Source organism: Brachyistius frenatus, unplaced genomic scaffold (genome assembly GCF_029030835.1).
Source record: "Brachyistius frenatus isolate BFR_SWC_R1_liver_20210118 unplaced genomic scaffold, ASM2903083v1 Contig_5, whole genome shotgun sequence".
In the NCBI taxonomy this organism is placed as follows: Eukaryota; Metazoa; Chordata; class Actinopteri; family Embiotocidae; genus Brachyistius; species Brachyistius frenatus.
Genome location: NW_027210604.1, coordinates 1395202 through 1409332, shown reverse-complemented (window position 1 = coordinate 1409332; position 14131 = coordinate 1395202). Strand labels below are relative to the sequence as shown.

Sequence of the window (14131 nt, the reverse complement as noted above, 5' to 3'; positions counted from 1 at the left end):
GAAAAATGACATACTTAAAAACTACATTAGATCTATTTTATTTTTGAACTGGAGCTCATTTATATGTAATTTCTTAATTGTTCTACTTCACTACATTTCAGAGGCAAATGTGTTATTTAAATGCTGTTTACTACTTTTACTTAAGTATATAATCTGAATATTTCTTCCATCTTTACTGTTACTATTTTTTTTTTTATTATTATTTTTTTTTTAGAAACGATCCCGGTAAATGCAGTTCACACTGGACCAAGAAACAAACTGAAAAATAAATATAATCGGAGTCCAAGCAAATTGCAAGCAGTAGGAGTTGCTCCCCTTCAACTTCAAGTTTGTCACAGTATGTATCCCAACAACCATATACACACTATGTTCATGTGCAATTTTAATTTCTTCTCGATATCTTACTTTAATGTATTTCTATGCCTTTGTAAAGCACTTTAGTTGCCTTGAGTCTGAATGGTTTTATATTCATAAACGTGCCCTTTTTATAAACACACTAAATAGGACTAAGTCTGTAAATTAAACCCAAAACACGCAAATCACACACACGTCTAATAAAGCACATTTATTCGTAAAACATCTCAAATACCTGACGTACGTGTGATGTATTTGCTCTATATTGCTCCAAAAAAGATAACTTTACATGCCCACAGCACACAGCTGTTAGCATTTCATAATCATCGAGGCAGAAGGAAACTTCTGTCAGATATACACCTGAAGTTAAATTTCACTAAAAAGAAGCAGACATTTACAATCTGCATGTTGGTTTACTTCACTCGTGTGACTTTTGTCACTTGTTGGAAAGGATGAAAAGGTCAGAAGTAGAAAAACGGAAAGAAGCAGTTGGTTTGTGGTACACTGCTGTGCATTGCTATTTATTTATTAGATTGGAACAGGGATGCGACAGAGGATTTTTGCGCAAGGTACCAGCTATTCTAGCAGATAAGATAATAAGGAAGCACGGATGAAAATCTGGGCAGAATAGGAAAGACTGCACAACTAAACAGTTCATTAATTTCACTGTGGAAGTCGAGATCTGAGCTATGTGGATGAGCTGGGCTGATTTGAACGATTCTGGCATCACCGTAACTGGTTTTAAACCATCTTTGTTGCACGTTTGAAGTCTCGGTGGTGTCTGTTCATTTCAGGTCGGTGTCTACCGTTTGAACAAACACACACTGAAGCCCCAACTGCTCCAGGATCAGTAATATGTTAAAAGGCATAGTTTAAGAAATGCATAGAAAACCAAATCTGAAGTATTCTGTGTTTCAGGAAAGATGAATTATCAATTCATCTTAGTTTTTTTTTTTTCTTTGACAAATAACCACTAGTGTTTCTACCCTGCGTGACATTATTGACGCAAGTGTTCTTTGAGGCAGATTTGAACCTTTTTGAGTTAAATCTAACGGTGGATACAAAAAAGAAAAGTCGTGTTCTTGTTCCGAGTCGGAAGAATAACTACGTGTTGCTCCCTGTTCATTATAAATCCATTTGTGCTCCTCTTTCGACTACAGCTGGTAGATCCACATCTTCTTCTTCTGTACTTCTACGAGTCCCTTTACTTTTGCTTTTACAGTTAAAAAAAAAAAAAACCCGGCAACGCACAAAAAAACTTGACACTGTTTTGACACCTTTCTTCTCCCGGAAGTCGATTTCTTCTTGAGCTGAAAACCCAGACAGAGTAAAAGCTTGACGCGGGCGGTTCTCAAAGAAAGCTTTGCAGACGTGTCAGTCCTCCGCTGAGTCCCCAGCGTGGCGGCGGGCAGAGGCGACGACGGCCGCTCACTGCTCTGCGGGTTCAGCTCTACTCTGGATGTGAGAGATCTCCAGTATGGGCATGAGGAGCTGGAAAGCGTCCTGGATGTAAGACGCACTGTTGGACGCCTGCGTGGGATTCAGAAAACGCATCAGCACGCAGTTTGTAAGGTCCGCGAATTCACCCCTGTGGGATACCACGTGAAAAACGTACTAGAAACCCGTCACGTCCAGAATAAAACAACTACACATCCGTAACAAGTATTGTGATAAAACCTGGCATGTTGTGAAGCAGCTTTAATCACACAGTGTGTGTGTGTGTGTGTGTGTGTGTGTGTGTGTGTGTGTGTCTGCGGCGATATGAGACAAACCTCTAAGAAGACGCCTGTTATCAGCGGGTTGAGGACTTCTCCCTTCTCGTTTGCCTGCGTATCAGAACATTCGGATCAAATTACAAGCGGCTGTCAGCGTGATGCAACACGCAGCGACATGAAAACGTTGCAAAGACAAACACGTATATTAAAGTCTGACATGATAGGGAGGTGGGAAAATGGTGGATGGAAACAAAGAGAAGGATGAAGTGAGTTCAGGATGATAAAATGCTTGCAATCTAAATTCATTTCAAATGACATCACTATTTGTGATAATATGTTGTCTCTCTCGCTGAGCGCTCAACCGCAGATATCAGCTCTAGTCAGAGTTACATCAACCTGCTTCTTGTGAAAAACTCAAATTTACAAGCTGAGTTGAAAAAAATTCCGTTTTAAAAGGAACAGTTCGGCATTTTGGACGACCTAAAAACGGAAAAATATGCGACGTGGCGTTTAGGTGAACAAGAGCACTGTAAAGTAAAATAAAATGCTACTTTTAATAGTTCAATTTAGAGTTACATAAAGACGCCTGCAAAAATCCCTTCGGCAAAGGTTTCCGAGTGGATAAACATCACGTATTAATGATCTGTTCCGCTTTCACGTTAAAACCAGGTAAAGAAAAAAAAAAAAAAAACATCTCATTTTGAAACCCTGCTGTCACACAGAACTACGTGGGAGTCATCGGACTCACCCCGGCCGTCGCTAAGCAGGAGGTGAACTTCTTGGAGAGCAGCGAGATTTCTTTACACAGGACGACCGTTAACCTGACGACAGACAACGTGAAAACAACAACAACAACAAAAAATTCCAGTCAGAGCATCTGTGAAAGTGCGAGTTTCAAACACAAAACTCGACGCGCCAACTTACTGCGACAGGCCGCCGGCGTCCGCGCTGCCCTGGGAGAAGAGGACCATCTCGGCCAGTTTGTGGAAAAGCTCGATGGATCGCGCCGTCAGCTCGGCGAGGCTGCTGATAGCTGCAGCGTGAACCTCCTGACAAGATTCAACACAAACACACACACACACACACACACACACACACACACACACACACACGTGCAATTTTGCTTTTTTTTTTTTCTACCACACACTGGCAAATTTCTTTTGTAATGTTAAATACTGATTATGGTTAATATCAACGCACCTCCACAGAGTGTGTTTTCTCTGCGGCCTCCTCGCCCTCTTCTTCCGTCTCTGGTCGGGTCATGACCGTGACGTGGCTGCAGGCGCTCTTACAGGCCTGTCGGAGGTTACAGATCACAAGATATTAACAGATAGCTCATTAATTTAAAAAAAAAAAAAAAAAAGTAAGTACACACCTTTTGGCATCAGAAACGAGTCTTTCCGCCTTTAACTGAAATAACTTCTAGTTTTGCATCATCGTTCACCGTCTTCTGACGTAGGCTTGCTGACATTTTTTTTTTTTGGACCGCTTGCGGGCGAAAATTCCCTCAGTTGCAAGATGTTTGCGGGTTTTCTTGCGTGATTCAAATCTGGATTTTGACCAGGCCGTCCCACAACCCTCCATCTTTTTAAATTATCTTTTTTTTAGCCATGTCTTGGTGGATTTGCTGCTGCGCTTATAATCATTATTCTGCTTCCTATTCCGATCAAAGACAGCGAGTTGCTCTGCCATTATTTATTTTTTTTAGCCATGTCTGGAGGCGGCAAAGCAACACCCAAACCAGCGCGTTTCCACCGCCACGCCTCAAAAGTTGCCACCGGGTTTTTTTTTGTCCTCCAGAAAATAACACCTGAACAAAACAAAAAAAAAACGAGCACAGAGACGTGTCACTCGTACCTTGCTGAGTTTCTCAGCTGTCGCCGACACACTGAGACCCTCCATGGCTTCCGTCAACTCCCGTTCAAACTCTGAGCCATCTTCATCTGGGAAGTTAGAAATTGAGAATCGTTTACTTGAGATGAAGTTCATGGCGCGGCGATTACGCTTAAAACACTCGACGTCACCTTTCTTTTCGTCAACTTCCTCGTCGTCAAACTCCACCAGGGAGAAAGAGTCCTTGATGTGTTCCAGCTCCTCTTTGAGCCGAGTTAACTCGTCCCCTGACAGCGTGGTCAGCACCGACTTCACCTACGACGCACACATTCCACTCGCACGGTGAGACGCGAAAAACCAACGTCTCTCGGCGTGTTTTATTTAACTGCAGCGGGTGTGATATTTGAAACGGGAACCTTAGATTCGCTCTCCCGGGACAGAATCTCCAGAGCTTCGAGGTGCGACAGACCCTGAAATTCATCAAACAGCATCCCGTAGTGAGCGACCACTTTCCTCTCCGAATCCGACGACTCCTTCTCTGCCGTCTGCATCTCCTCTCGCTCCTTCGCCTCCCGCAACACCTGAGAGACACGCGGAGCGACACGTGAGACGGTCGGAGCTGCGGCAAAAGAAAACCAGCCTGGGAAGTGTTAATATTGGTATTCCGTCCTCACGCTTCCCTCGGACCCACCAAGATTACCTTCGTTTTAGCTCGTTTCCTTAGTATATTTGCCCACCTGAGACAGAGTGGAGTTCCTGATCATCAGCCCTTTGGTCTTCCTAAAGCCGGGATCACCTTCGGCTATGACGTCCATCGTCTTCTTCCCGATGAACTCCAGGGCATCCAGACCGCCCGTTATCACCGTCTTGCTCTGCGAGGAAGTTTTGTTTCAGGCGGATAATCGACGCTGTATGGGAAGTGTTCAAATGTTGGCTGAAACCGGTTTGGGAATCGAGCCAAAACACCGATCCCAGAATACCGAGCGTTCGTGTACTTTCTGCTCTTGGACTTTTGTCTTACGGTGCTCTGGACGACGCTACTGAGCGATGACAGCATTCCCATCGCACTTCCCACCGCTGATGATCCCCCTGCCTCCGCTTCGTCCGTTTCACTGCTGCCCTCACCTGCGGGTGAAGAATCCAACGACGTACGCACCGTTACAGGTTTTCCTCAAAAGATATAATTTAAAAAAAAAAAAATAAAAAATAAAAAAAACACGTGACGCTCTTCATATTCACAGCACACCACGTGAGGCCTCACCCTGCTGTTTCTGCTCCTCCTCCGCCCGAGCGGACAGTTCGGTCGGACTGGGGATTCCCAGCGACGTCTCAGCCTTCTCTATCACCTGCGTGAGTCCCTGGCCTGGACAGACGCGAGACGAGAAGCACGCCGAGTGAAGACGTTTTGACGGTGATGAAGACAGGAAAAGGTTACGGCGAAGCTTTGAAACACAAAAACCGGGTGACGGCCGGGTGAGGAGGTGGATACTCACCCACGGTGGCCACAGTCGCCGTTGCTGTGGATAAGATGGATTTGCCCCAGCTGCCCCAGTATCCCCAACCACCCTGAGCCACAGCCGACTCACCGGGTGCCTGCGAGGGGAGGACGGGAGGAGGAGGAGGAGGAGGTAAAGACAAAACTTATCACCAGCGTCGACAGAAACGTCACCTTGTTTAAAAACCTGTTGTCACCACATTAACAACTACGCAACGCGGGATAAAAGGCCCTCGTGGAAGGTGGTCGACCAGACAGGTAGTTTGACTTTCCCGCCCACAGAAGAGTGTGCGCCACCGATTGCGAATCTTCTCTGGTGTGAGCCGTCGTTATGTCATGACTACCTTTGCCGGCTGCTGCTGCTGCTGCTGCTGCTCCTCCTCCTCCTCCACTTTCGGCGCGTCTTCCGCTACGGCCGCGGGTTCGGCCTCCGGTCTCCTCCTGGCCTTCCTCGTCGGGGCCACGTCTGTCGAGTTGTCGGGCGTTTCGCCGGGAGAGGCGTCCTCCGGCGCGGCCTCTGAACCCCCGGCCGCTGCGCGAGAAGCTTCGCTGTCTGACATCTTTTGTCAAATGTCTCAGTTCATGCCTGCAAAATGAAGAAAAGGAAAAAAAAAAACAACAACAACAACAAAAGCTACGAATGCTGAAGGGTTCGGGTAGAGATACACATCTGAGTCTATGTGGAATAGATTGAAGACTTTGATGTCACAACTTCCAAGTGCGCATTTCAACAAATCACAGGCCACTTTTTGCAGCCGTGCAGCGAGAGGTTAAAGGAGTTCCCTTGGTTAAAACAAACAAACAAACAAAAACAAACAAAACAGAAAGAACTGAATACATCACTAATAATAAATAGTTGCATGCAGAAAGTCTTGTGTATATATAAAAAAAAAAAAAAAAAAATCCCCAAAACGAACAAACGAAAAGAAGCTGAATAACCTGCAGATACAGATGGGTAGGTCAAATATGCATTTAAATAATTAGTAATCATTCTGTTATTGTAGTTTTAACGTGTCGTGTCGCTGTATGCGACCTATTGTTATTGTTGCTATAGGAACCAACAGTGACACCGCGTCTTTAATAACTATCGGCCCGAAGGACCGACCGCTGTCTTCCTCCACTGAATGCTGTTTTACTAACTGAACTATTTAATCGGGGAAATAAATCAGCGTCGTTTCCTTCTTTGTTACGAACTTACCGTTGCTCAGCTGTCAAAGTCGTGATGCTAGCAGTTAGTGGTCCGCTATCGGTTTCTTTCCCTAAAATTATGGATAACACCGGTCTATTTTTTTTATTTTTTTTAAAATATTAAATATTAAATATATATTTCGGTTCGCGCCTTCGGTGTCGACACGTTGAATGTCACGTAGTTTTCCAGTAAACACTTTTAAGGATTCAGGTTTCCTGGGCTCGTTTTGTCCATGTCGGATTAGCCACGTCATATAACCGTCCGACAGTCAGCGTCACGGAGCAAGTATGACTTCCGGCACGTTTCTTCAGAATAAAAGTCTTCTGAGTTTATTGAGGTTTAAAAAAAAAAAAAACAATTATGTTTAAAAATATGAATGCTTATATCTCGTAATCTGAATAGGGTGTACATATTAAAGCTCCTATGTTTTTGCTTAATCAACCGCACGCTCGTGAAAAGTTAGGTTATTTTGTTCGATATTACTGCAATTTACGTGAGGGAAAAAAAAAACAAAAAAAAGTTTGGTTTAATTTTGAAATGTAACAGTCCTACTACCGGTCTGTCTCTCGCTTCCGTTAGGTAGCTTGATGAAAAAAAAAAGACAGGACTTCCGGATACGTCAAAATAAAATCATAAAACAATTCCCGTAAAAAAAAAAACGTGGACACAACTGTTTCGAAAAATAAAGATCTTTATTTTTGAACTGAATAGTTAAATGCCATTACAATTTATTCACATCAAAATACAAATACAAATTATTAGTTTAATTATTCACAACGACTTAAATCCAATAGCATAACGTTGTTAAATAATCACATGTATTATAGGATCCAAAAAAAAAATGCATTACATTTCGTTTTGTATTTTAACATCACAATATTTGTTCTTATAAATATGTAAAACGATTGCGTGTCTGTCTTACCATTTTTTTTATTTTAAACAAAAGTCTCTATTTTTTTTTATTTTTTTTTTGTTGCTACGGCACTGTCTTTGTTTGGCCGTTGTTTCGCATGAAGTAGCCTAATAAATAAATAAATGAACAGATATTTGTGTATAACTATAGTGAAGTCCCGTACCTGCCACCGAGAATTGACTGCAAGCCACGCCCACTCCATTCACCTGCACCAGGAAGCGAGCGGGTCAAACGGATTGCGGTTTCTTTCCACAAACGTTTGAAGGTAAATGGTTGAAAGGACATTATTTTTTTGTTTTGTTGATTTGTGGTTTCGGTCGCCTCGTCTTCGACGGTGACTCGTCTGTTCGGTGGTTTAATAATCTTCTTGAAATGAAGAAGTATTTCTTCTTCTTCCAGGGTCAGTTCAGTGCACTCAAATCAGCGTCACCGTAAATGTGCCAGCTGGCTTCACTGTTCTGGCTGGACATCGTGCTGTAACTCAAAGAGCAATTATCTCCATTCATTTTACTAAAACAAAAAAACTTACCACTGCTTTTACAGGGCATCACTTCAGCTAAATAGTGTAAGGCAAGTTTATTTGTAGAGCACATTTCAACAACAAGGCAATTCAGAGTGCTTCGCGTAAAACTATTAAAAGCATAAGGGGAAAAGAAAAGGACATTTAAAAACAATTAATAACATTTAAAAGCAGTCCTTAAAACATTAAACAAGCTAAAAAAAAAAATAGAATAAAAGTTGCAGTAAAATGCAGGAAATGATTTCAACATCCTTGATTCTGGTTCAATTGAAGGCAGCAGCGAATAGAAAAGTCTTCAATCTTGATTTGAAGCAGCTGAGAGCGTCAGCAGAGCTGCAGCTTTCCGGGAGTTTGTTCCAGATATGTGGAGCAGAAAAAAAAAAAAAAAACCGAACGCTGCTTCTCCATGTTTAGTTCTGACTCTGGGGACAGAAAGGAGAGACTCGTCCCAGAAGACCTGACAGGGTCTGGATGGTTCATGAGGTCGCAGCAGATCAGAAATGTATTTTGGCCTGAAACCATTCAGTGCTCTATAAACCAACAGCAGGATTTTTTTTTTTTTTGTAAGAGAAACAAATGTATAATGAAGACAAGTCTGTTAAAAGTCCATGCAGTTAATACGTTATATAGTACTAGTGTAGTTTAATATTTATGATAAGGAGGGAAAAGAAAAGCAGATACAACCTTAAATTTCCAAGACTGAAAATCTTGTTTTTATTATTTGTTTAATTTAAACTCAAGATATCTACATTTAACTGTACATGAATGCATAAAACTGCTCTTAGGATTGATGTCTGTGTGAGAGACTGCAGTAGATACCAAATTATTAAATGTGGAAAGGAGTATGTTTTTGAAGACGCACACACGCACACGCAAAGAAAAGGTAAGTGTTTGCAGTGCTGTGTTGTAACCGGAGCGACGACCGTTGACTCTTCCTGTTTTGCAGGTTTGTCTCGTCTGCATGTGAGCTGCAGCTGGATCTCCTTTCAACATGGGTTCGCCTCAGAAGCGCCGCCTGTCGCACCTGCTCGTCGCCGTTCTGCTGCTCGGAGGCCGCGCGGCTCACGGCGGGCCAGAGGCGGCGTCCCCCGCTCGGCCGGCCGGCGTCCCCTCCGGCGGGGACATCGTGGTGAAGGAGGGAACCGGCGTGCTCATCGAGTGCAACGTGACCGGCGGCCTCGGTGACGTCAAGTGGTACAACTCCAAAGGACTGCTGCTGGGGCGGGACGCAGGTAACCAAGTGCCGAGAAGTTTGTTTGTGAGCCGCATGGAGTTTGTTTGTTTTACTGTATGCGAAGGTCGAGGCAACTAAATAATTGAGAGAATCGAAAGAGGGAGAGAAATGGTGTCGGTGGTCACATAACTTTGCTTAATGAGTGTATATCTGAAGTTTACAACAAACAAAAAAAAAACACATGTCAACACAATGTGTTTGTCCCTTATTTAGTTATTCAATTACCATTACATTTAATTTAGTCCAAAAATAAGTTATACTATGGAAATAAGCTCAGTTTTGTCTTTTCAACTGCTGTCGTTCGCCTCGTCATCCATCTTTACTGTCTTTGCGTTAAGGAATAATACGTCTGAGGCTTTATTTAGTCACTCTTAACATATGTCGTGTGTAATTCAATTTCACCGATCACATCATTTCACACACACCGAACTGCAGCACCGCAACCGTGCTTATCGGGGAGTTGAAAACAACACACCACAAGACAAAAAACAACAACAACAACTATCCTTACAACATCAAACTGCTATTTTGCTATTTTATAAATAGTTTGGTCACACAGTACGTACTTGTACAAGTTTAACTTTACAATTCACGCACTCAATGCTTCAAATGACACAAGAATGTAATTTGAAATCAAAAGTTTTGACAGTGTTCAGCTTTTCGGTGTCAAAAAAAAAAGCTGCTGTCCGTCATTTATGTCATCATCTCTCTCTTTTCCCACTGACCATTATCATTAAACTCCGCCGGGATGCCAGTCAACGCAATAACGACGCAAATCAATTCAGTTTTTATTTGTTTAATCTGATGCACAAACCACTTTCATCTCATCAGGTTGAGGTTTGTGCGAGTGTCCACGGAAGAATTCAAATGACATTAAAGCCAAATTGAAATGTGATGAACACTAACCGGGTCTGTTATCTCGTGTAAATGGATTTGAAGCTGCACAACAAACGGGCTGATTGAGGAGTTGCTGAAGGTTTTCTGCTCCAAACGTAAAAAAAAAAAATTAAAAAAAGAAATCTCCTCCCGTCGCTGAAGTTTTTCGGTGAAACTAAAACTCCGTTGTTGCGCGCGCGCGTTTTCCCCGCAGGCGGAAAGTGGCAGGTTCAAGAGAGGGGCGTCCTGAACATCACCGCGGTCTCCTTCGAGGACCGCGGCCGCTACACCTGCGTGGCCTCCGGCGGCGCCGGCGCGGCGGCCGCGAACCACACGGTCACCCTGCGCGTCGCCCACACCGACAGCGGCCTCGGCCTGTACTACGTCATCGTGTGCCTGGTGACCTTCGCCGTCACCATGATCCTCAACGCGGCGCGCCTGTGCATGGTCGGCAGCCACCTCAAGAAGACGGAGCGCGCCATCAACGACTTCTTCCGCACCGAGGGCGCCGAGAAGCTGCAGAAGGCGCTGGAGGTCGCCAAGCGCATCCCCATCGTCACCTCGGCCAAGACGCTGGAGCTCGCCAAGGTCACGCAGTACAAGACCATGGAGTTCGCCCGGCACATGGAGGAGCTGGCGCGCAGCGTGCCTCTGCCGCCGCGCATCCTCACCTGCCGCGCGTTCGGAGAGGAGGCCGCGGAAGGCGGGGGCCCGGCGGCGTCGGGGAACAGGCAGGTCGTCGGCCCGCCCCGCCCCGACGGGGGGGAGGCGGAGGGGGGAGCGTGTCAGGCACTGCTGTCGAGCGAAAAACAAGCGACCGGCGGCGGCGGCGGCGGCGTTGACGTGAAGGTGTCGGTGCACACAGTCCGCGAGAAGACGGACGGCGAGGAGTCGGAGGCGTGCCTCGATGCGCTCGCGCCGGGCTCAAGAACAAGCGTGTCTTACGAAAGCGACATGTAACCGGACTCGGTGCGAGTCCCACCAGCAGCACACTTCGAAACTGAAATGCGTCAAACTGTAAATTAAAGATTGAGAGAATATTGGATCCGTTGTTACGGTGATTTGGCTCATTTCGTCCTGTTCTTTTTGAATTCTTTCTCCAAATCACGTAAAAAAACAAAAAAAAACTACACACAACAACGATCGCTTTATTTAAAGGTGACATGTTATGTTCACGTCGAATTTTCTTTCCCGCTTGAAACATTTTCTCTCACAAGGAGTCCCACACGTGCACTGACTTTTACTTCTCCAGTGATGTTGAAAGGAAGCGCAGCAGGTCCAACTTTACCATCAGGCACAAATCCTTTGATCCCGCAAAGAATCAGATTCCAATTCAAATCAGGGACTTTGCAGTTCTACGAAACGCGTCTCAGATCCGTCGGCCAGCACGCTGTCCCGCAAAACATTGAAAGATAAACCTGCTAACACTGTGCAAGTTCAAATAAGGACTGCTGAGCTCAGAGTTTGATTTCCTTTCGTCTCTGGAAGATACTCTGTTCTTCCTGTTTGCGTGACGGGTTTCCTTTCAACTTCCCATCCTTTTTGAGTTTTTCTGCACGCAGCCGACGCAGCAGCAGATTTATAGTAAGAGCTCATTATCCTCCTTCACGTGTCATTTGTTTCCTTTGACTGTCAGTCAGCTTCCTCAGAACAAAATGCCCCGATGACACATTTTTTTCATCGTGCTGATTGTTTTGCATGCCGGGGCTTCCTGTCAATCACTTGAAACTCACAGGGGGAAGTGGTGGCAATGGAAGTCATCTCTGTCGCACTTGATTGCCGACTCCGTGTTTGTTTATGCGGGTTTTTGTCAATCAGCACAGCAGTTGATTACATGTTAGTTTTTGTTTCAACAAAAGAAGTGAATATATATATATATTTTTTAAATACTATTACTGGGGAATTTGGAAAAAGTTGTGCACTCAACTGCAATCTACCTGCTACTTTTAGCTTGGAGTTTGCAGCGTAAGTGCAATATCAATATGATTACTTTTACATTTGAGCTCCAAAACATGTCGTCCATGATGGGAAAATGTCTGAAACCTTGTGCTCATAAACATGCAGGTATAATCTGTCTCATTTTGGTGTGTTTACGCCAACACTAGTCTGGATCTGATTTTTTTTTTTTTTTTTTTTTTTTTTATCATAAAGTTGATCTTTTGGATTTAAAGGGACATTTAGCATCCAGACAGTCACTTCTAACAGCATGTCTGTTAGAGTCAGTATGGAAGATTAATAGTGACTCATTTAGTGCAAGTCTGCAATTTATTTTGCTCAGAGTTTTATTTATGTTTCACTCTTTTTACGTATGTATAAAAATATGTATAAATATGAGCGCACACGTACCCAACAGCAGATTTGCTAAAAAGCATTAAAATAGAATTGATGTATTTATTTTATTACAATATAAATGGAAACCAGATGTCAGAAATGTTTAATGATTTCTATGAACTTAATATTTTCAGAGTTTTCAGACCCTAAAAATGTGGTTAGAAGCCAAAAGATGTCGAGAAACATGTCTATTGTGTCTCAGAAGAATATTCAAGGAAACGGCTTTATATAAGCTGTGTAAACTGATGTAGTTGTGAAACTTGGAAAAAATATGGTAATTCCGGTACTATTTTGTAGCTTGCTCTTGTATCTGTACTGTGTGCTTTTCCTGAGGGAAATGGGTTCAAAAGTGATGCTGATGGATGGAAAGCAACTGGGTTTTTTCTGGCCACATTAAAGAAAAACAAATCCTATAACTGACAATAAATAAAGAATCAAAATCTTGCATAGGAAAAAAGTCATACTATAGCATTTTGTCCAAAATAAGAACAAAAAAGTCGCATTGTAGCATGTCGTCCAAAACATGAAAAAAGTCGTACTTTTTGTCGAAAATATGAAATATGAAAAATATAATAAATAAAAATAAATAATAAAATACAATATTTTAAATCAAATAAATAAATAAAATATGAAATATGAAACAAATTCAAACTTTTGATATTACTCGGGGTCATAGTCGAGATTCTCCTGAGTCAAAGTTTTTCGCCAGCTATTACGGATTATTTTTAATGAATATTTTAAATGAGGAAATTTTGATGTCAAAATGTGAAAAAAGTGAACTTTGCCTTCGATTTTCTCAGTAACTGTAAGGTATAAACTCTTGATATAAAGTAGGGTCATAGTCAGGAGGGACTTTAACAGGAATCCTCTCAATGTTTAACGCCACCTATTCAAGATTTTGTTTTATTCATGTTCAAATGACAGACAAAACACTTTTTGACAATAAAAACATTAATTTGCCTTTAAATTCCTATCCACTGTAGTATCTCGTCCAAAACATGGGAAAAAAGTCGTACTACAGCATATTGTCCAAAATAAGAACAAAAAAGTTGCATTATAGCATGAAAGAAGTCATGTCGAAAATATGAAAAAAAGTCAAACTTTTGATATTACTCAGGGTCATAGTCGAGATTCTCCTGAACGGGAATCCAGTCAAAGTTTTTTTTTTTTACCAGCTATTACGGATTATTTTTAATGAATATTTTAAATTAGGAAATTTCAATGTCAAAATGTGAAAAAAGTGAACTTTGCCTTCGATTTTCTCAGTAACTGTGTGCCCTGGTATGTATTTCTGCCCCGACAGGTAACAGTGCTCCCGAGCCACACAGTGGAGCTGTTGGGTTAAAGATGTCTGTATTTTAAGCTCCAAATTCACTGCTGCAGTCTCTGCCTGCAACACTCCTGAATGGGGATGTTGTGCATGAACAGATGTCGACGAAGACTTGATATGAACAGGCTGAGATTTACTGCTGAGAGTCAAATGGTCAGAACTCATGGGTGAAGTGAGTCTTTGAGTCCCATATTTCGCTGTCTCGCATATGGTTTGGAAAGATGTTGTACTTGTTGCTCTCTCTGCCAGTTTAAAGGAACTTAAGACACATTTCTGTACATCTGTGGAAAGCTCGAAAATGCACAGTAATATATACAGTCGATTTTCTATCACTGGATTGT

General features: G+C 42.8%; 3 protein-coding genes across 3 annotated transcripts in view; 2 read left to right on the top strand and 1 right to left on the bottom strand.

Annotated features, from left to right (window-relative positions):
• Positions 1–214: 214 nt before the first annotated feature.
• LOC138631399 (microfibrillar-associated protein 3-like) lies at positions 215–12917 on the top strand. The gene is made up of 4 exons (XM_069716316.1): positions 215–337; positions 7650–7764; positions 8966–9251; positions 10344–12917. Exons 3-4 carry the CDS (start codon positions 9011–9013, stop codon positions 11087–11089), a joined length of 987 nt encoding a protein of 328 aa, XP_069572417.1. The 5' UTR covers positions 215–337; positions 7650–7764; positions 8966–9010; the 3' UTR covers positions 11090–12917.
• On the bottom strand, positions 848–6858 carry fam114a2 (family with sequence similarity 114 member A2). Its single transcript, XM_069716202.1, has 14 exons — positions 6596–6858; positions 5742–5983; positions 5396–5495; positions 5164–5265; positions 4924–5027; positions 4640–4774; positions 4319–4483; positions 4094–4217; positions 3927–4012; positions 3270–3365; positions 2994–3118; positions 2818–2890; positions 2127–2180; positions 848–1884 (listed from the first exon to the last, which is right to left on the bottom strand). Exons 2-14 carry the CDS (start codon positions 5955–5957, stop codon positions 1783–1785), a joined length of 1482 nt encoding a protein of 493 aa, XP_069572303.1. The 5' UTR covers positions 5958–5983; positions 6596–6858; the 3' UTR covers positions 848–1782.
• The window catches only part of LOC138631294 (polypeptide N-acetylgalactosaminyltransferase 10-like), a 119303-nt gene continuing 114360 nt past the window's right edge, over positions 9189–14131 (top strand). The window contains exon 1 of the mRNA XM_069716151.1: positions 9189–9251. The gene's annotated coding sequence lies outside the window, so the exon portion shown is untranslated. The remainder of the gene's footprint in view (positions 9252–14131) is intronic.